Raw genomic sequence first — 23,782 nt, 5'->3', positions numbered from 1 at the left:
TTTTTTTTTTCAGATTTTATTTATTTATTTGACAGAGAGAGATCACAAGTAGGCAGAGAGGCAGGCAGAGAGAGAGGGGGAAGCAGGCTCCCTGCTAAGCAGGGAGCCTGATGCGGGGCTTGATCCCAGGACCCTGAGACCATGACCTGAACTGAAGGCAGAGGCTTAAACCACTAAGCCACCCAGGCGCCCCAGAGTTGGGATGTTCTGTTTTGTGGACTCACACAGGAACTCAGACTGATGGAAGCTCTGCCATTTTCATTAGGCAGCTTCTACATCCTGCTTAGTACGGGTTTCTAGCCAACCCGAGGACAAAAGGGATGGAAAACAGGGTAAGGAGTACTGTATGGGTGAAGCTTGGAGAAGAAGCATATCACTCCAGTTCACATTCCATTGTTGAGAACTAGTCTGCATGTCCCCACTTAACATGTAAGGAAAGAAGACCCTGTGTGCTTGCTAGAGAATATTCTATGCTATGGAAGGTAGAGCACAAATTTTGCCAAACGGCAGCTTGAATGTAGTAAGTTCCCTGACAAGAGTTGGCTGTGGGGGAACTAGCAGTCATGAAGAAGTTGGAAGTGCATTCCTGGCTGGGTCAACTCTTCATAAAACTTGAGGAGTAGTTGCACAATCGTCAAATAGAGGGCTGAAGTATTTAACTTTTCTTGGAACAGACTAGATAATACCTCATTAATGAACAGGGAAGAAATTCAAGGTTAAGTTTATTTTATGGAAACAAATTAGTTTCTGCGTGTCATTAATGCGATTAAAAAACAAAGAGTAGTCCCGCTTACTACGTCTGGGCAAAATTGTTTGAAATAATGGTATGTTTGTTTGGGGGCAATATGGTTTCGAATGTAATTCATGGATAACATGTTATTGATTATAATAATGATGCCTTATAATGTGTAACACATTGTGCTTTTGCAAATGCTTTCTCATATCATTAATCCTCACAGTAATCCTAGGAGAGAGGCCCGGTAAGTCAGGATGTGATCCTTGCATCAAAAAGGAGGAAACTCAGGATCATCTAGTAAGTGTTGGGATTGGGAATGGAGTCTAGAATTTCTGACTCCAGACTTTATCCTCTCCGCTCTGAAATCCTTCACAATTTAACTTTATCTTTCTTTATCTGTCTTTTATCTTTTTATTTTTTTTTATCTTTTCTTTTCTATCTTTAACTTTCTTCTTGGAAGGTTTAGGAGCTAAAGAATATCAACTCAGATTGGCCTCCCTGCTTAGTATGAAGTTGAACTTCGGAGTCACCCGTTTTGAGTGACTGTTTCACACAACATTTCACATACCTCTTGAGGAGAAACTTCAATCATGGGAGTAGGTTTTATGAGGAAACAGACTGTAAAATTTGGTTTATGGGTTTGAACTTAAAATAACAGCCTAGTTAGAATTTTTGGTTTTTCTCTGCTTGTACTTGTATGCAGATACAATATAAAATCATATAGTGAGCAATCTGTGTTTTTGGTTTCTTTTTTCCACCTTTTTCTCCATTTTATTTAATGCAGTACAATAATTTGTAAGGGATGCAAATGGTATCCTTAGCAATCTCTCAATTGGGGCTCATTTAAAAATGAAAGAATTTCAGGATGAAATAGGGTGGTTTTTAAGGTGACTGTTAATGTGGTGGCTTCTAAAGTCTTGATACCCTCTTGGTGGTCGGGAGCTTGACTAATGTGGTGGTTTCAGTCTGTCAGCAGTTTTCCTTTGCTTTATGACAAAGCGGCATAGTAGCGACCACAGCGGACTGATGGGCTTGTGTTATGTGGCTCGAGCCCCTACCCGTGGTGATGTGGAGCTATAGCACGTCCCTGCAGGAAGAGAAACCACCTGCTGGAAGCTGATGAATAATTGGGTCTGATTGGAATATAACGTGGCTCCATTGAGTCATTTTATTTTTATTTACTTATTTTTTTATTTATTTTTTTCATCGAAGTGTCTTTAGAGAAAAGCACGCTAGATGACAGATCTCACCATGTGTTACATTTGTGTGCGTATTTTATCATCATTTGTCATCGTTGGGAAGCATTTCCAGTATTTATGAAAATAGAATATATTCTAGTAAGGCTCAACAAAATCTTCCAAATAGTGTTGTGTTTGCTTAGAGCTATCTTACAAAAAGGAAAGAAAGATGTCAAGAGAACAAATATTTTGAAAAGTATCCTCCCCCCCCCCCCCCCAGAAATCTTACTCCTGCTGCCTCCTGAGGTCTGGCTGGATGTATTGTAACCCCCAGGGTGATTCATTTGTATTTCCATTACTTTCCACTGTGGCTTTTTAGCACAGCAGGAAGTGTGTTCTCTCTCAGCTTCCAAGTTCTATGTTTTCAGTCTAAGTAAATGCAAACCACTCCTTTTTCCTTATTTAGAAAGAGAAGTAAATAAAGAAATGTTTTTTTTTTTTTTTAATTTGGGAAAAAACCTTTGAAATAGATGCCTACCTTTATCACTCATCATTTAAAGGATTTAAAACATGGGAATGAATGGTTTGCAAAGGGCATTTTCAAATCAGTATTTTATGGGCCTGGTGTGTTTTTCTTGGTAGCAAGAAACATTTAGGAGATAAGGGGAAATGCTGTATAAATCATAAGCATTTTCTGCCTTTCCGTTATGAAGAAATAGCATCCTCTTTACAAGAAAATACAGTTTAAAGTGTTAGAAATAAAAGCAGTTCTATCTGTGAACAGGGTTCTTCTGTACCAAGGGTTCTTGAATATCAGCACACATCAGAATCACCTGGAGGGCTGGTTAAAACTGAAATCACTGATCCCACTTCCGGGCTTTCTGAGTCAGTAGATCTGGGTTGAGGACTGAGAATTTGCATTTCTAACAAGTTCCTAGATGATTCTGATGATGTTGATCCTGGACCATACTTTGTGAAACATTGGTTTACACTAAGAGTTTCTCTCAAACCTATTCCTCACTGCTTATTACTGGCATGTGACTGGAGATACCCAATTCAGAAGCCCAGAAATTCTGAAATGCTAAGACATAGACATGTTTATTCTCTCTTCACTTCATGTTTCATGGGCACTATTTTCTTTAGCATTTCCTGCCACTTGATTTGGTCTTTAAAAGGGCGGTTGCTAGTATTTACCTTGAATTCATTTGCATTATCAATTGACATCAATTACAGACTGAGATAAAAGAATCTCAAGGAGCATGACTTATTTCTCCCTAGAAAAGCGTTGAGTACTAAAAGTTCTCCTAACTGATTTCCTAAAATACTCTTTGGTACAGTTTAATATGCAGATTTTAGCTCATGTTGTCACCTGCATTATTAGAATTTTGCAAGCTGTTAGGATGCATTCCCCATAGAGCATTCTATAAATGCCAGATGTTGTAGCAGTCAGATAAAGGAGGTTTTTCACCATATTTTGAGATGGATGTCAGATATAATGGAAAAAACTGTAGGAGGCTGGAATTAAGCAAGGCTTGTAAATGAAATATTACCTTTGTTTGGGCTGAGAGTGTGGATTTGAGCCAGAAAATCTGGGTTCTGTGCAACATTTACTGTTGTGACATGGGGAAAATACTTCACTTCTCTGTTTCAAGATCCTCATCTCTCAAATGGAATGATAGTATCCTCTTAGGGAGTTTTGAGGATTGAGTGAGTGAAGTCATTTTACATGTTTAAAACAGTGCTTTACTCTCAACACTATTACTAATAGACATCATCTTGGAGAAAGAATTCTGCATAGCCCACCCCTCCCCTTTTTGTCATACTGCTGCTAATAGTGGAAATGCAATTGAAGTTAAGTGAAATAAAATTTAAATTAAAACCAGAATTGGGTGCCTGGTTGCCTTAGTTTGTAGAGCATGCAACTTTTATTCTCAGGGTCATGAGTTCAAGCCCTATGTTGGGGTGGAACACACACATGCACACACGTTAATACCAGAATCATGCTACATAATCTTAATAGTCAAGTCCTTTTTCAAAAATTTATAAAATGTCATATAATCTGTAGAAGAAACGATCATTAAAAAGAGGCATTGTGCATTTAAGACAGGGTAGATGGTTCTTCATTATATATTTACTTTCTGGCCTAGTGTTTGATAGATTGTCCACACCAATAGTGAAATTGCTCAGGATGATTAATACCTAAGGTTAGGGGAGAAAAATGTACTCGAGAGACAAAGTATTCTTTACATTTGGAGTAGGAAAGATTAGAGAGTGATACATATGGCCTCAAGTGGATGGTGAGGAGTTTTCACAAGAGCGTGGGAAGTGATGATTTGGACAAATAGTCTAGGAGCTGGAATGCCACTCCATGGGTGAGGTGGGGGGAAAGACTAGGCAGGTATCATTATGGAGAAGACCTAGTAGTTTCTCAAAATTGGCTAAACTGTTCCCTTTCCCTGCCTTCCTTCCCTCCTCAAGGATAAATTCTGTGCCTTTTACTTTTTAGTGTTGCTTACAATACCCAACGGAGCACTGCTCAGTCAGTGTTGGCTGGTTTGATTTGATCATGGATGCCATGGTTTATATTATGGCCTTGGTTATTTTTCTCTGTAAAGAAACCACAGGTGAAAGAAATCAGAACATCCTGGAGTTCACACAATAAGCCCTATCCTTTCTTCTCCTATCAGCTTACCTCGAGGTCTTTATCTGTTCATCTAAAAATTTCCTATCCACAGTGTGAAAATAAAGAGATTTCATTATAGTCTACGCTAATAATTTGTGGCTATAAATTTAAACAGATATATGCAGCTGTAAGTGAAAATATCAATATAATTTTGGTTCCAGTAAAATATGAAACTTGAATTAAGGGGTACATTTTACAGCCACATATTGAGGAAGTGTATCACTGGGATGGGTAGGATTCCATGTGCCAGTTTTGAAAATATTGATGGTGATTACTTGTTCCATCTGGCTTATGGCCACAATAAATACCGTAGACAGCTTAGGTGTATTCTTTCCTCAGTCAGGAAGTTATCTCTCAAAGAACTGGGAAAGTTAAATGCAGTATTAATAAAAAGTGACATTTATGCATGTATTTGAAGCTTATTCATGTTTACTTAAGACTGGTAATCCCTTTACAGGGAATATATTATTGTTAATATATGTGACATGGACTAGAGTTTTAATATATTGGCCAGCACTAAGAAGTTTTCTCCTTTGCAACTAAAATCAAAACTTAAAAAAAAAATTAAATAAATATTTATATTTTCTTAAAAACAAAAAAATGAAGGCATTTTTAGAGTTCTGTTATATTTGCCTATCAAGGCTACCACGCACAACTGTATGACTCTGAGAGTCTTTTATAGGGATGACGTAAAGATGTCTATAAAGACTATAAGCCAGGCAATTTTTGGAGTCCCAAGTAGGAGACACTAATACTATAATTTTCTTGAAGTTTCCTTCTGCTCCTGATTTTCACTGTATTTTAGTCCGACTTCTTTTTTGTATTTATCTGGCATCTATATTTTATTTTAAATGATCTCATCAAATGTTTGGTAACCTCTAACTCTGTTTTTATCAAGTATGAGACAGTAAAAAACTGTGCTCATACAAACACACAATTCTTATTGTCCTCTGGAATTCATGATAGGGTATCCACAGGCCAGCTGGTTGATTGATGGGTCACCTTGAACTTGAATGTCTGTTGGTCTCAGGGATGATCACTGTTGTCAGAGAAAGATTTCTATTTCTGGCTGGATTGAGGGTGGGGGATGTATAATCCTGCATTTCTGAAAAGGGGGAAGACAGTTGCTGAAGTCGCAACATCAGAATGCATAATTTCATTTAACCTTCTGTTTTCATTCCTATGCCCCCACCCCCCTGTCTGCCTAGAAGTTCAAATCTGGCTTTTCCCTGGCCTACATTTACTGGCTCTTGAGAGCATGACGGGGAGGCAAGTAGTCCTACACCTCTTGACTCTGATTCACCCCACCTTCTATTTGGTCTGACGCCTGCACTTCCTGTGCTCCACTGGAGTTCTCGGGGAAAATCTGTTGACACTGCTCTGCTATCTCCCTCGGCAGGCTCCTGTGGGTTTACTCTTTCTTTATTCCTCTTTGTTAAATCATTTATTATTCTTTCATCTGTTTTCCATATTCATGTATTGTGGTCATGGGAAATAGAGTTTGAGTTTTGTTTTCTTCTTGCTGTATTGAAAGAGAGAAAAGTATTTTCTTAAGAGAAAATTATTTTCTGTCCATCTAGAAAGTGGAAGTCTTCCTCTAACCTCTTAAGTAAGCTCCTTTTGTGCGGGTTTTCTCTGCTCTCCACCAACCTTTCTAGCTGTACCAGAGCTACAGTTTAGAAATACAGCCATAGGGGACACTGGGTGGCTCAGTGGGTTAAAGCCTCTGCCTTCGGCTCAGGTCATGATCTCAGGGTCCTGGGATCGAGCCCCGCATCGGGCTCTCTGCTCAGCAGGGAGTCTGCTTCCCCCACCCTCTCTCTGCCTGCCTCTCGGCCTACTTGTGATCTCTGTCAAATAAATAAATAAAATCTTAAAAAAAAAAAAAAAAGAAATACAGCCATAGCTGTCATGTTTATAGTCCCTACATATAAATAAGCTAAAGTTCACCTAAAAGCATTGATGCAGCCATCTTAACTTTATATATAACCCCTCCCCTCACACACTGAGTCCTAGTCTCTTACCCCTAGTCTTCCCATGTGCCTCTTCCCCATGCTCCGACCAAAGGGAATTATTCTATATTCAGTGAATTCAGCATGCTGTTTCATACCTCTGACCTTTTTATGTTCTGTTATCCCTGTATCTGCTGATGGAATATGCTTTCCCCTTCTTTCTGCTTGTCAAAGCCCATCTTTTTATGTGGCTTTCCTCAGTCTTCATTCTTCTAGAGCCTTCACAGCTACACCTTCCTTTTTCCTTTTATTCTCCACCCCCCCCCCCCCCGCCTTTTGGCTACTTTTCTTTAAACCAATTCGCTTTTTAAAAAGAATAAATTGGCTTTGTTAGTCATCATACAGTACATCATTAATTATTGACTAACATAGCATAAAAAAAGAAAGAAAAGAAACAAACAGTTAAAAAAAATAAGTTGGCTTCATAAGGAAATTTCCTTTCTGAAAGTAAGTGGGAGCTCTTAGGTGAGTTTTAGGTAGGAAGGTAAATTACTTGATCAGATTTGCATTTTAAAGCAATCACCAGTTATACTGTATAGAATAGTTTAAGGTTTAGCCTGCCTACACTCAGACTGTTTTTAGGACTGGTAAAGCAATTTGGGTGAGAGATGATGAAAAGTTGAACCAGGGTAATTATAGCAGTAATGGAGCAGAAGGGCCAAGAGGTATTAAGGAGATAAAATTAACAGAACTGGGTCAGAGATTGGATGTGAGAAATAAAGAAAAAGTTAAGGGAAATTATCAAAATCAATTTTATGTTTACTTTAGAATTTACCTACCTTCTTAGACCATTCACTAATTTTCTGGAGTTGTTGACTCATTAATAGTCAATTTTAAACAAACCTTTTAACTTGAAAATTCTTTTTCTAATATAGAGTTTTATTTCTTGCAGAGTCCCCAAAAGATTTAGATGGAAAAATAAATGCTTTTCCAATATTTATTTGTTGCCATAATTAAAATTTATAAATTTAATGAACCTCTGTGAAGTTGTTTTATGCATTTTATTTGATTTATTTAAACTAAAAAAAAACCTTGATTTTTTTTTAAAAACAACTTTTATCATTGAAATATAGTTGACATGTAATGTTATATTAGTTCCAGGTGTGTAGCATAGTGATTAGACACATCTATACATTACTCAGTGTTCACCACCGTAAGTATAGTCACCACACAATATTATTACAATATTACTGACTGTATTACCTATGCTACACTTCGCATCTCTGTGACTAATTTATTTTGTAACTTGAAGTTTGTACTTCTTAATCTCCTTCACCTATTTCACCCACTACCCAACCTTCTCTCCTCTTGCAACTTCCAGTTTATTCTTTGTGAGTTTCTGTTGGTTTGTTCATTTGTTTTGTTCTTTTAGATTTCACATATAAGTGAAATCATATGATATTTGGCTTTCTCTGTCTGACTCATTTCACTTAGCATAATACCCCCTATATCCACCCATGTTGTCTCAAATGGCAAAATCTCATACTCTTTTTATGGCTGAATAATATTCCACATCTTCTTTATCCATCCATCCATCCATCCATCCATCAATAGAAACATGGGTTGCTTCCATATTTTGGCTATTGTAAATAATGCTGCAATAAGCTTAGGGATACATATATCTTTTCAAATTAGTGTTTTCATTTTCTTTGAATAATAAACCAGTAGTGGAATTATTGGATCATATGGTAATGGCTCTAATTTTTTGAGACATCTCCATTCTATTTTCCACAGTCATTGTAACAATTTAAATTCTCGCCAGTTGTGAATGAAGGGTCCCTTTTCTCCACATCTTTGCCAACACGTTATTTCTTGCGGATTTGATATTGGCCGTTCCGACGGGTGTGAGGTGATGTTTCATTGTGCTTTTGATTTGCATTTCTCTGATGTTGACCTATTTTCATGTGTCTGTTGGCCATCTATCTGTTTTCTTTGGAAAAATGTCTAGTCAGGTCTTCCACCCAATTTTTAATCAGTTTTTCTTTTATGTTGAGTTGTGCAAGTTCTTTATATGTTTTGAAAATTAACCTCTCATCAGACACTAATTTGCAATTATCTTTTCCTATTGATTACATTGACTTTTTATTTTATTGATTTCTTTCACCGAACAGAAGCTTTTTATTTTGTTATAATCCTAATAGTTTATTTTTGCTTTTGTTCCCTGTGCCTGAAAAGACACATCCGTAAATATGTTGTTAAGGCCAATGGTGCAGAGATTATTGTCAATGCTTTCTTCCAGGAGTTTTATGGTTTCAGGCCTCACAGTTAGGTCTCTAAACCATTTTTTTTTATTTTTAGTTTATTTTTATACATACATATATTTTATTTTTAGTTTATTTTTATTATTTTATTTTTATTATTTTATTTTTATTATTTTTATTATTTTTAGTTTATTTTTATACATACATATATATTTTGAGTTTATTTTTATACATGATGTCAGAAGGTGGTTCACTTTCCTTGTTCGGCATGTAGCTGTCCAGTTTTACCAGCATCATTTATTGAAGAGATTGCCTTTTCCCCATTGTATATTCTTACCTCGTTTGTCATAAGCTAAATGACCATATAAACATGGGTGTATTTCTGGGCATTGTGTCCTGTTCTCTTGATCTATGTGTATTATTTTGTCCTAGTACCATATTGTTTTGATGACTATAGTTTTGTAGCATATCTTGAAATCTGGAATTGGGATACCTCCAGCTTTGTTCTTCTTTCTCAAGATTGCTTTGGCTTTTTAGGGTATTTTGTGGTCCTATACAAATTTAGGATTATCTAGTTTAGTTGTGTGAAAAATACTATTGGTATTTTGATACGGATTACCCTGAATCCATAGATTGCTTTGGGTAGCACAGACATTTTAACAATACTAATTCTTCCAGTTGATGAGCATGGTATATCTTTCCATTTGTTTGTGTCTTCTTCAATTTATTTGCAGTTTTCAGAGTATAAGTCTTTCATCTCCTTGGTTAAATTTATTCTTAGATATTTTATTCCTTTCGTTGCAATTATACATAAGACTGAGAAACTCCATTAAAAACCCCAGCATTTTCCTTGATGTAAAAATGAAATAAACCAGCTGAATTCAACCATTTACTTGATGAATCTATTACATATATTGTGACCATATCAGTGTGACTGAAAACATTGAAGGAGTTCCCTTCTTAGTAATACCACATAGTCTTCAGTATTGAGATGTCTGTAAGGGTCATGAGATTAGACTCCATGGATCTCTTGTTCATACCAGTTCTGTAACAGCATCTAAAGTTTCAGTCTGTGATTGACTTTTTAAAACTAAATAAAAATAGAATGTTTCATGTCTAAATTCCATGTTGTAATTTCGCAACCTCCTTTATCCAGTATCGCATACATTCATGAATTTTTGAGTCCTAAAACTGAGATGTACAAAATTACAGCTTTTAAAAATAATAAATGTATAAATTCACCTCCCAAACATCTCTTTATGTGCAGTAGCAGAAAATTTATTGCTCCCAGTGCAAAATAATTCAGTCACTTCTGATTTGAAGTTCAGTCTTCGGGGAAAACATTCACTCAGTTCCAGATTCTTCACCTTCCTTTGTTCATCTTTTCTCCCTGGAATGATTGGTTCTGGGAGGGTTGGTAAGCATGGTTACTAATTATCATGGCGCCAGGATGGGACATCTTGCCGTGGATACTAGTACCCACCAACACCTGTCTGGTGAGTGCTGAAACTTACAATACCTGTCAGACTTGCATTGTAACCGTCCTCACATCTCCCTCCACCTCTTCTAACTACTTTCCTGTATTAGAACTATGCATCCTTCCTGTCTTATTTCAAGTGCTCTCTAGGATAACTAGCTTCCTCTTTGATAATTCCATACGGTTCTCAGGAGATTAGAAATAAAATGAATGTTTTTCTATATTGTTTCGGTAGACCTTGTCTACCAAAGTCCCTTCTCAGGTCCAAATGATACTATGAAACTCAGCCAAGATAGCTGGCCTGTTAGGTAAGCTCTCCGGACCTTGCCTTCCTTCAATTCTCTTACTACTATAAGTTTTCATCTTTGTGGGAAAAATACTTATGTCATGGTTACACTTCCCTAATCTACCATTTATTTGTCAATTTTATGTACTTAGTCTTACACAGCTTTTGAATATATAGAAGCCTATTTATTGTTATTGAATTCATTGGTTTTCAACACAGTTTCTGTTGTGGGTTAAAACATCTTTTTTTTTTTTTTTTTTAAGATTTTATTTATTTATTTGACAGAGGTCACAAGTAGGCAGAGAGGCAGGCAGAGAAAAAGGGGGAAGCAGGCTCCCCACCGAGCAGAGAGCCCGATATGGGGCTCGATCCCAGGACCCTGGGATCATGACCTGAGCCGAAGGCAGAGGCTTTAACCCACTGAGCCACCCAGGTGCCCCTGGGTTAAAACATCTTATATGACTTATCAAAGCCAATAGTTTGAACATATCAGAGAGCAGTGCTTTGTAGGAATATATAGCTACTGCTTGAATGTTCGGGAAAAAACTAATTGTATAAGTAGGTGCAGGAATAAATCTAGCTCAGCTAACATTTAAAAATCAATTGATGACATATATAATATTTTCAATCAGGTTATAATTTTGTGTCTTTCTATTAAAATAGACTCTTAAATGAGGTCCTCTTTTCCTCTAGTACTACTTTATACTTTTTGATCATTTAACACTGATTAAAAATATTGTATTTCTTTGAAACATTTATATACCTAAGAGTAGTGCATGTAATAACAAAAAGTCATAATTACTTTTCTATAACTGTTAGGTTACTTAAGGTATACTCATCAAATACCAAATTAAATATTGGTGTAAAACTTCAGGGGCAGATTGCTGTTGTATACAAAGGCTATGTGTCACATTATAGTAAAAAAAAAATAATACTTTAAACAAATGCTTAGGTCCCTGTGGAGAATCAAAGTAGATGTTCTTCTGATGTTGTTTTACTGTGACAAGTTCACTGGACAGAAGCAGTATGGGCACATTTATTTCCTTCTATTTGAACCAATTACCTTATAATGAGAAATAAGCACTATAAGAGAAATATTATAAGAATAAATGACTAAGCTAAGAGATCATTACATCTTGTAGCAGTTTTCCTTAGGTTAACTATATTTGGGCAGGTAACTAAGATTTAAGGATTTGAAAATTATAATAGCTCATAATATTAATAATCTCATTATAATATAAATACAGTGTATATTAAAATAGAGAATAATAATATTCAGCATTTGACAAATACTTGTTAAGTGAAAGGCTGTGTTCCAAAAGTATAAATTCATTCAATCCATACAATAATCCCATTAGTGGGTAATACTACTATTGCCATTTTACAGATGACAAAAGCTCTGACACTGAGAGAAAATACATGTTCAGTCAGTGCCCACATGGACATTAAGTGACAGAGCAGAAATTCCAACAGTATAGAATGTTCCTCAAAGGATACATATATTGCATAATAGGTCCTAAAATTCATACTGATAAATATGAAATATAAATTATGCCACCATACCTTTGATTTTTATCATATTTAATTACAGTAAATGAATTAATATATATATGATGTTACCTGAACTTCTAAGTATTGTTTGGTAAGTCTAATCTCATTAATTTTTCAGAATTTCCTAAAATATATTTACCATATGAGATGACATTTATATTTACAATATTGAAGTTGAAAAGGTAAGGAAAACTGGCTTCAGATGTTTAGAGATAAATTTTATTTAAAGCTTCAGCCAGGCCTTGATGACTAAATATTAATTTATGATTAATTTGATATCGTGCCCAATTATATCAATTTGTTCACTAAAAACCTACAGTTGTTACTTTATGGCATAATCCTACAGAAAACATTACCACTCATTTTGTAGCTCATTTCAAGTGAGGCTAAGGGATTAAATATTGTGATTTGTGTGTGTGTTGGGGTGGGGGGCAATGAACCAAAGGCAACTTTGGAGTTCAGATCAAAAATCTGGACATGATTTTACCATTCTGTTGTATTTATTTTAAGAGTAGATTCTAATGTAACAGTTGACAATGTTGTTTGTATCCTCTCTTATCAGAGTAGTACAATAATTTTACTGATGAGTTTTGCATATATTTATATACTCTATGTCCTTTGCTTGAAGAATATCTTCATTAAAGATATACCTCATGTTTCCACTTTTTTCTCCAATTTATATATATAAGGTTTTATATAATTAATATATATTAATTAATTAATATATAATATATTAATATATTATATATAAGGTTTTATATAATTAATATTAAATATAATATTAAAATATATTTATGTTACTTTGTAATTGTTTCATATTTCATCTAGGTTATAACATCTTTTTGAAAGGTACTAATTTGCTTGAAGGGGCTTAAGTATCTTTTACACATACTAAGAAAGAATAAATACAAGGTCTTTTTTAAATGGAGATTTATTTTCAGTTTATTTATATGGTCTGAATTGATTTTGTTGGTTGCATCTGAAGTCAGAGATTATGGTCTGAGCAATGCTTCACATATTAAAGATGCAGGACAAGTCAAAGCACTTAGGCTTGGGAATCCTCTGGAAGAAATCCTGGACCAAGTAAAAAACATTTCATGAGCTAAATCAGAGGCTTTTCCAGTCAGTCTTGAAGCCAATCAGCTAGCTTCCCATCTGTTTTCTCACCTAAATTCCAAAAGTAATTTGGATAGAGGCTAAGACACTGGTGGAATGCATTAGGAGAATGAAGGTATTCTTATTTTCCTTTCTAATACATTCCATTCTGTGTGTATTTGAGTAAGTGTTTTGTCCACGATTTAGTGCCTTCGTAAAACAGAGTACTTGCAACATAGAACCTGGTGGACGTGGATCACAATGGGGGCGTTGCAGACCTGAATGAGAACACTGCAACCTTGGGATTAGATTCATACCTCTGAGTTTGGATGGCAGACAGATCGGTGGCCACAGTGAATCAGAAAGAAGTTAGGAGGAGTCAGAGACATGAGTGGTGTCAGAAGCAAGGAGTCTGGGATGGCAGGATGGTGGCTCAGGGGTTAAGTGTCTGCCTTCAGCTTGGATCATGACCCGAGGGTCCCGGGATCAAGCCCCATGTGGGTCTTCCTGCTCATTGGGGAGTCTGCTTCTCCCTCTCCCCTGCTTTTTCCCTGTCTCTCTCTCTCTGATAAATAAGTACAATCTTAAAAAGAAAAAAAAGAAAAGAAAGAAAGAAACAAGGTGTCCATTTTCTTTCAATCTTTTGCCAATCCTATTAAATTTTTTAAAGTCTACAAAACAATACCCTTAATAAATACTTGTTGGAAAGCCACCATGGCAAATACAACTAGATGCCATAATGATGATAACAAGAGCAGACATTTCTTCAGGTTTAATTCTGTGAAGGGCACTTTACAAGTGCTATCTTATTTAGTCCTGACATGGTCCTGCAATGTAAGAATTATTATCATGCTCATTTTGCAGGTGAGGAAATTAAGGTTTAGAAAGGATATGAAACTTGTCCAACATCTTGGGTTGGTGGGTGGGGGGAGGGCGGTAAGAGGTCTGCTAGGCCTAAAGCCAGGTGTACTGACTCCAGAACTCATGTTCTTCATCTTTGTGGGTTGCTTTAAAGTCAGCTGGTCCTTATAACTTACTGCCTATGGGGATAAGGGCACAAATCAAGTCTGACTCAACCTGAAATTTGGAGTAGAAGGCCAACAGTTAATGCTATCATTTGAATGATGTATCGATAAGGGGAAAGTCCTCAGTGTTTTGGATTCTGAACAGTGTATCCTTGTAAAAATATATTTTTGTAGTGCAAAATAGAAAATACAAGTAGAATAAAATTTTGAGGAAAATGATCCCCAAGTAAGAGTATCCAAGAACCATGTTTTTGTTTTCTAATTTGGCAGACATGTATGCAAGTAACTTTTCTCCACTAATATCTTTGATATAAAGAGGATCATGAATGTAGGGAAAGGAGGTATAATATTGCTGTGCATATATTTTTCTTATCCGGTTGGATGCTTCCAATTATTTATAGCCTTTTAGGAAATTTAATCACCACTACATTGCATTAAGATGCCACTTTATATTTTCTAAACTAAGGAAGTACTTTCTCTGACTTCTAAGTTTTATTTTGGAATGTTTATACCTAGAATCCTTTAAAAAAAAAAAAAACAGTCCCACTATTAGGTTTTGGTCCTATAAAATTACTAGGGTGTTAAGTGTGCAAAGATACATTTTAAGGATGTCTCTTACAACTTCAGATGCGACAGGAACATATTTAAACAAATTAAATATCTTTCAACAGGAGGATTGATATTATGTCCAATATAACATCAAAAATATTGAGGTACATATAGGTAAAATGGCTGTAGCAGTGTTATTAAAATATCATTATGTAAAAAGTTGAGAAGCACAGAATGATATGTGAAATTTGAGCCATCTTTGGTTAAAAATCCTGTTGTGTGTCTATGTATGTGAAGGTGTGTAACGTGGTGTCATGTGGTGAAGTGCGTAGGCATAGAACAAAATTCTAGAATTAGGGCCACCTGGGTGGCTCAGTGGGTTAATAAGCCTCTGCCTTCGGCTCAGGTCATGATCTCAGGGTCCTGGGATCGAGCCCTGCATCAGGCTCTCTGCTCAGCAGGGAGCTTGCTTCCCCCTCTCTCTCTGCCTGCCTCTCTGCCTATGTGTGATCTCCGCCTGTCAAAAAAATAATAGATAAAAAAAAATTCTAGAATTATTCATATCAAAGTATTCAAAAATGAGTAGGGGTTGCAAACTTTTACTTCTTAGTTTCTACACTTCTGATTTATTTTGTTTCACGTTTACAAAAGCATGTATTGGTCTTGTTAAAAACAAAAAGTAATACTTTTTTTAATAATTTGCTTGGCATTCAGTGCTTATGACTAAGAGATTCAATTTATCTTTCCAGTCTAATTTGTCCTAATTTAAGACTTGCTACCTTAACTATACATTTTTCAACTGTGTCTTTGATTCCTTTGCCACTCTGCCTTTCTTTATCTGGTCTCTTCTCTGGGGAAGGCCCTTCACTTCACTCTTTTTTTTTTTTTTTTTTTTTTTAAGATTTATTTATTTATTTGAGAGAGAGAAAGAACTGGCAGGCATGCAGGAACCTTGGTGGGGAGAGGCAGAGGAAGAGAATCTTCAAGCAGACGCCCTGTTGAGCTCAGAGCCTGAGTAGGGGTTCCATCTCAGGACCCTGAGTTCAGGACATGGCTGAAACCAAGAGGCGGAAACTTAACGGATTGAGCCACCCAGCTGCCCCTCCCCTTCACTTCTTGTGTCCAGGTTCCACTATGTTCCCAGTTCGTGCTTCTGTAGCACATTTTTGTACATATATTTCTCAATCAGGTCCTCTCCTCTATTGTCATTTCAGATATTGTGTTCTTCTTAGTCGGCCTTTTTATCAACTTACTAATATATTTATAGGAGCCGCCCATAAAGCTGAAACATCTTAATGCTTATTTATTCCCTTATAATTAGATGACCTTAGGTGTCTCATAACAATTTGAAAAATCAGAAGTGTTTTAGTTTGTGAAAATTGTTAACAATTCCAGCTTTTCTCTATGTCCTAATTTACCATGGAAGAGTCACCTCTACTTTATGACATACTGCCAACCTTGTAATTTATAATCCACTCCTTGATTCTGTTTTGTAATTTCTATGTAATAACTGTATTTGCTTCCTCTATTTTCTTATATAAACACATTTCAAGAGGCTTAAATGGGAGATGACAGTCCAAGTAAAATATCTTTGGCATTTGCGATTATTTCATAGCGTGATGCCAAAATATTGTCACATACAGTATCTCACATGACAAATCCAATAAAATCTTGGAGAAACAGAAATGTTCATAATAGGTTCCTGTATAAATCAGTCCAGGTGGTTTCCTTTTACAAGGACAGGCAGGATTATTTTCAGTATGACAGCACCAAGGGAAAGAGTGAAAACCCAACTGATTTGCAAACAGGAGTTTCCTCAGTAGTCATCCGGGAAGGGAGTTTTGCTGTGTCACAAGTGACGAGTCCCTGGTTTTGAAAGAGAGTGAATCATCCTCCTTTGAAACAAGAGATAAGTGGGAGAGAGAGCTGTATAAAATTATTTTACAACTATTTCCTTTTGAGCTATGACTTCTTAAACTGGAATGTGATCCAGAATAGCTTCCCTTTGAATCCAACATTTGTCTTAAGCATTTTTATTGTCTCTATTTTCTCTCACACCATCGCACTTCTTCTCTCCCTCTGTTCAACAGATTTATACTGACTGGGCCAACCACTACCTAGCAAAATCGGGCCACAAGCGGCTGATCAAGGATTTGCAACAAGACATTGCAGATGGAGTCCTGCTAGCCGAAATCATCCAGATCATCGGTAAGACCTGCCCTCTGGGGAAAACCATGGAAGTCTCTGCCCCCACCCGCCTTGGTGAAACACAATTTCAGTTGAATTGCACAGGAACTCTGTCCGTGAGTCTCTGAGATCCATGTAGCTCTCCCAGGGTTTAATTAAAAATGTTTATGTGAGAGTGTTTGAAAAAAGCAGTTTGGCTATACTTTTAAATGGCTAGAACTATATCTTTACATACACTGAACTGTCAGAAACGAACACTTCATTAAACCATATGTCTCCCATGTGCGCATTTTGTTAGTTAGAGCGACTCATATACTCTGAGATTCCTTGAAACTGTATCCTGATTCAGCAGGGACAATTGTGAAAGGTTTCATGTCAGCAGTCATTTGGCACGGGCTAAAGAATTAGCAGCAATTTCCTTCTCACTCACTTTTTTTTTTTTTTTTTTTGCCTGATTTGTGCATATGGAATTGGCAGCAGCTAACAAGTGTGTCCTCTCGTACATGGCTTGGGAGACAGAGTGAATGTAGCAGCAGCATTGTGCTTGTTTTGTTGTTTTGTTTTGCTTTGTTTTGTTTTTCTTAGTCTCCTTTTTTTGTGTTTCACTTCATTGCTTAAGCATGTCATTCTTTTTTTCTCTCTTTTATTTTATTTCTTGGCTTTAGCAAATGAAAAAGTTGAAGATATCAATGGATGTCCTAGGAGTCAATCTCAGATGGTAAGAATCATATTTATTCTAAAATATAATGCTCATCTTCCCTTCCGGTTAAACTACCTTTATAAATGGACTAGAAATTTCTTTGGCATGCCTTCCTGCTTAAGAAATCATTTGATCACATTCTATCATATGTATTTCTTTGCATGCAATTTATGAACAAGTGATAGCATCAGCACAGTTGAATATGTGTAACTCCTGAATAACTTATCTCCAGGTGTTTTCTCAGATCTTGACTTTTTGTTGTTGTTCTGGTATCTGAATACTTTAACACTTGTTTTGCCGGCAGTGAATCCCATTTCCAATTTTAAGTGGGGCCTTTTTGTCCGAACAACTGGTTTGAAGAACAGAACTTGCCATGTGCATCTTAAAATATATATAAATGGTATTTTCTTTGTTCAGAACAGAGTCCTGTGTTAACACATGGACTCTTAAGCACTTTTGGAAATAGCTCCAAAGGCATGCTGCTGGAAGTTTTCTGAGGAGTGACTGATCATGAGATATGAATCACAGAGTTTTCCAGAAAGCTGTTGATCTAGGGGTGTGTGTCTTCCCCAGTCCTCTTTTTATCTTTACCAAATGGTAAAGCTTAAAATTTTGTAATAAAAAAATAGATTGATAAAATGCTAAGACAAAAACTCACTGCTCTCTAAATTAAATAGCCACAACTTAATTTTAGAGGAAAACCTGAAGTACGAATGCCTTCATTACAATTATATCAGTGGATATAATCAGGAGTGATAGCCAAAATCCATAAGATGAGGCTTCCTTCAAGACTCTTTTTAGCACCAAATAGGCATTTTAAGCGAATTGATGAGTGTTCTTAATTGTCAGAGATTGGAAGAATTAAAAAAAAAAAAAAAGTGAACTCTTTTGATGTGCTGACTTACTTTTCTTAAGGTCAGAATACTGAAATCCAAAATAATGAAATGAATGTATTCTTAAACAGTGACTAACTAGCACATCTGGTGTGTGTGTGTGTGTGTGTGTGTGTGTGTGTGTGTGTGATTAATAAATGCTCTAAGAAACTACTACAGTGTCATAAATTCTGTGTAACTGTTATGAAAAAAATCACCATAAAAAACAATTTTCTGTAAAATACTTCAGTTTTAAGGAAATTCCTGATCTAATTATTCTGGGTGCATTTGTGACTCTCTGGAAATTAATTATAGTTTTACTGAAAGTAATTGTAACACCTTCAGACCCTCCTAAAATAATCACTGTGTGGTACTGTAAAAGAGATGTAACCTCTCTGAGCCTCAGCTTTCTCATCTGTATAATGAACCTTAATTAGGATATGATAATGACATATAGCCACGGACATTCTTTACTACCTAAACTGATATGGAAATACATAATAGTGCTATTACAAACTCTGTTAGGATGCACTCATGAATTAACACCTGCTTAAAGATATTTAGGACTTTAGCTTAAAGAGCTCTGTAGTCCCTGAGTATCATATATTATGTTTCTTAAACTCAACACTTGGTTTTTCTTTCATTATTTCAATCATAAAGAAGTTCTAGATACTAAAACACATCTTCTGTGCTGTCATTCCAATTTGATTCTGATTACAGAGAGTCTAGTAAACAACCATGACAGAAGGGGTGGGGGGGGGGGAGAGCATCTCCAAAACTCATAACTATGGATAGGAATTTAGTTTCTAGATATTTATCTGAAACATCTGTACCAAAGATCTGCAAATCTATGAAAACATTCTCATGAGTATTAGACTCTGTTAATTTTTTATTACATCCTACTCCTTATTAGCTCCCAAATGTCAAATAACATCTAGTATATGTGTTATGTTAATATTTCTGCTTTTGATTTGAAAAATAAAACACAGAAAAACCAAAGCCTAAGAAATGTAAATGCTGTGAAAAAGGTAGTTTTTGCAGCCACATAGTATTAGTCAGAATCTCATTGAATTTTGAGTAGAGAGTGACTTATATCCTCTTATTTTTTACATTAAAAAAAAAAACAACTCACTTTTTCTGATGTGGTTGAATTTTGAATCTGAAATCGGCATGCCCTCCATGTGTTTATTCAGAATAATACATATGACAAAAATGTAGCTTTTTTGGTTGAATTATTTTTGCCTCTGTTCTTAACTGGTATTGGTATTATATTATTAATGAATAAAAATTCCAGGTTTTAACTGAGATGAGGAAGTCGAGGAAAGAGAGCATGAGAGAGTATGGCTAGGCTTATGAATTTGATACATCTATTCCAAACAGGATGTTGCCTGCTTCTATATTGCTTAACAACCAAAACAGTGAGTTCTGTCCTTACTCACAGAACTCCTTTCACTACGCCCTTTTGTATTTCTCATCTTCTGTGATCTTTGCTTGCTGTTTGTGTTTAATAACAAAAGGTAGGGTAAAACTAGGTGTGCTACTGTTTCTAGTCACAAATTGTCTTTGTTTTTAAATTTCAAATTTGATAACTTTTATTGGACTGTTCTAAGCCTTTAAGAATATAAGTTCTCTGGTGGCATGGATCCATAATACATTGATAAATATTCTGATGAATAACAACCAGGTAATCCATACTGAGTCAATATTTGCTGAGCAGCTGAGGGACAAGATATAGGGATATTTGAGATCAGAGGGGCAAATATTGAAATAAATAATATCAACAATGTTGCAGAAGCAAAAACAAAAAGTACTACGAAGGGAGTGAGCTTGGCACATACCTGCAACAGATAGAAGACTGCTGTGGTTTGAGGACAGTGAGGTGTTTGGATGGGATGATGGAAGCCTGATCATCTAGGGCCAAAGTAAGGAGTTTGTATGTTATTCTAAGTTGTTTGGGGAGCATTTGGAAGACTTTTAGAGCTGGACTGAGGCATGATCTGATGTTAATATTTAAAAACAGATCACCCTAGGTGCTTTCTGGGAATTGTAGAGTATGTGTTTGAGTCTCCATTTGGATGTGGGAGGTGAAGAACATAGGAAGTATAAAATGATCCCACATATATGGCCTGATAAGTTATTGTTAGACATGATTACTGCAGAGGGAGAAAACAACTAAAGGTAGAAAGGGGAGGATGACAAATTCAAATTTTGAAAGTAGACTTTGACCTATCCATTGGGACATCAAGTAGAAGGTGACTTCAGGCAATTAGGTGTGTGTTCCTAAAGGTGACAAGCAAGGTATTAGAATATACCTGGTATGGGCGCCTGGGTGGCTCAGTGGGTTAAGCCTCTGCCTTCGGCTCAGGTCATGATCTCAGGGACCTGGGATCGAGTCCCGCATCAGGCTCTCTGCTCGGCGGGGAGCCTGCTTCCTCCTCTCTCTCTCTGCCTGCCTCTCTGCCTCCTTGTGATCTCTCTCTGTCGAATAAATAAATAAATTAATTAATTAAAAAAAAAGAATATACCTGGTACACAGGTAATGACTGAAGCCATGGAAAAGGATGAGATCTCAACAGAAGGCCTGTGTAAAGTCAGGAGGGAAGGAATTTGAGGTTCTCACATTGAGGAATACCAATATATATGTGATGAGCAAAGGTGTAGAGTCAAGAAAAGGAAAGATTGGTGAGAGAGTGAGCCCATCTTTAAGAGGGTGGATCCGCAGATGTGGTCTGTGGATCCTTAGGGTAGCTATAGTAGCTTAAACTGGAGTATTTGGACTAACCCAGAGAGATGGGGCAAAGTAAGATGAGCAGAAAGTGGCAGATGTTGTCAAATGCTACTTAGCCAACTAGTTTGTGTGTTGGAACAAAGAAGTTGGTTCTAGCGATCGGACAGGCATTAATGACCTTTATGCAAATGTCTTCTATAGGGTAACCATGTATTAAAGAGTAATAGAGGTACACATATCCACTGAGCCTTGAATAATCTTTCTAGGAGTTTTCCTATTGAAGAGAAAAATTCACACACACACACACACACACACACACACACATATATGTATGTATGTATGTATTATACATTTGTTTGTTTGAGAGGAAGGAAGAGTGAAGGGAGTTTTTGGAAGGAGGGAAGTAGGTAGAGAAAGAGGAAGCAGCAAGGAGAGAGGAGGACCCAGGGATTGGGGAGACAAGAGATGATGCTATATCCTAAAGGAAGTGGCAAAGGAAGAGATTTGAAGTCTGTGTAGAAGATTGGAAAAGAAGGGATACATTTTCCTTTGTTGATACAATGGGATATGATTGTGTGAAATGTGGATATCTGAAAATGGATTAAATAGAAATTGAAGGAATTTATCAATAAGATAACTTCAGAGTCCTAGAGAATAATAATATGCTTTTTTATGGGATTCTCTATATTACCTTATAATATAAAGAAAAATTCAAATATATCTCGAAATAGCTGAAGAAAATTTAACAATAAACCTTTCAAGTTACATAGGCTAAAGAACACATATTTAAGAGAAGTATGAACTTGACTTGTACCAATTAATTAGCATAATTATTGAGAGATTTGATTCACGTTTATTCCTAGTCTCAAAGTCATGGTTATGTTTCTTAATAAACTTGAGACTAAACTCATCCTAAAAAACGGAACTCAGTTTGAAGGAGCTTATTCAACACTATATTTAACCTTATCCAGAGATGAAGTTACTGATATGGGTCGCACCTGTTGAGAAATTTCTAGGTGGGTGGTATCAGAATTCAAAATATATGCAGCATGCCACACTTTGGTGAGATTACACAAGGAAATAAATTAGTAAACTATAAATACTAGGAATGTCCAGAATGCCCAGTAGATTAAAAATAGCAGGAAAATGCCCAACATGTATTTGAAATGCAGAGGCACAAGTGCTAGGTTCTTAGGCAAAAATGTAAGACATGTAGGGGAAAAGTTGTTGGGAAGACAAATTTTCCTTTATTTTAAAATAGACCATTACATTGAAGGAGCTTCACAAATGCATAGAGGGATTAGGAAATTTGATGATGTGAAGTAAACCAAAATTTTGATCATACCATATAGCTGAGGATCTGACAAATGGAGTTCACAACTCGTCCTTCCTTTTTGCTGGCTCCTCCCATGACCTCACTATAATAGCTCAGTTATGTTTCAGCCACAACTTTCAGTCTTACTTTCCAACATATCACGTTGTTTAAAATTTGCTGATAAGAGGATTTGGGGAATGCTTATGCCTCTTACCCTTTTTTGTTCTTTGAAGGTAGAAAATTTGGTTTAATTCTCCATTTCCAAGTCCCACGGGATTGTGACTTCCAGAATAATACAATTATGGAGTTTATAGACATCTTTATTCCATTTCAGTAATTTTACACTTATCTGGACGGTGAAACTGTTCTTTCTAGTAAAAGTATTTTATGCTTTTATCAGTATTCTGTCCTTTAAAGTTTTGATTCTTTTAGCCACTGCTTGTAATTGCTTCTCTTTTAAAGGATCTATTTAGGTAAGATAGGAAGATGAGGTTTCTGACCAAATAGGGAAGAGATGAAATATTGGAATGCTCTTAAAGGTTTAATAAAATCTTATAAATGGCACACTGCAGGATTCTAGCACTATGACTCAGAGGAGTGGAATATTGCTAAGTTAGTCCATTCACATGATCCCCTGCCATTTTTGAAACTGTTCATCTTCTGGAATGGCAAGAAAAAGATAGCTTAATGAAGACAAATGCTTTACTACAAATACAGCTCTGATCTCTAATGAAATGCTAAGTAGAAATTTCTACTTTGTAGTTTTCATCATAATTTCATTATTTTCATATAGGTTCAAACTTTGGAATAATAAGCATAAACTACTAGCATCAATAAATTTATACTTAAGTTATTAGAATATCACCCTGATGATTTTTAAAACTAAATTTGTCTCTAGAAGTTGCTCTGTATTACTAATAAAGTTCAAATAAAGTAATTGAAATGATATGGAAACATTAAAAGAAGTATGTTAAGTTGGAAGGACAATGGTCACTGGAATTCTAATTCCAATTCTAATTCAGACTGTGTGACCCATTCAGTGAATGCTCGGTCTCTGCTTATTTCTGCATTGAGGAAATTAGACCAATAGAACTCTGACTTGCTAGCTTGATTTAACAAAACACCAATGACCATGGTTTCTGTTCATTATTTTATCTTAGAGATATGTTTGGGTTTTCACTCTCTAT

At 36.0% G+C, this 23,782-nt stretch overlaps 1 protein-coding gene across 1 annotated transcript in view; it reads left to right on the top strand.

The window, feature by feature from the left end:
- The window catches only part of NAV3 (neuron navigator 3), a gene marked incomplete at its 3' end in the record, with an annotated part of 387,672 nt that overhangs the window by 94,093 nt on the left and 269,797 nt on the right, over positions 1 to 23,782 (top strand). Inside the window, exons 2-3 of the mRNA XM_080811183.1 lie at positions 16,884 to 17,001; positions 17,646 to 17,698. Coding sequence (XP_080667309.1) covers positions 16,884 to 17,001; positions 17,646 to 17,698 — 171 coding nt within the window. The remainder of the gene's footprint in view (positions 1 to 16,883; positions 17,002 to 17,645; positions 17,699 to 23,782) is intronic.

This window comes from Martes martes (assembly GCF_963455335.1).
Source record: "Martes martes genome assembly, chromosome: 8".
In the NCBI taxonomy this organism is placed as follows: domain Eukaryota; kingdom Metazoa; phylum Chordata; class Mammalia; order Carnivora; family Mustelidae; genus Martes; species Martes martes.
Note: the sequence above shows the minus strand (reverse complement) of the source record. Positions and strands in the feature narration are given on the sequence as shown.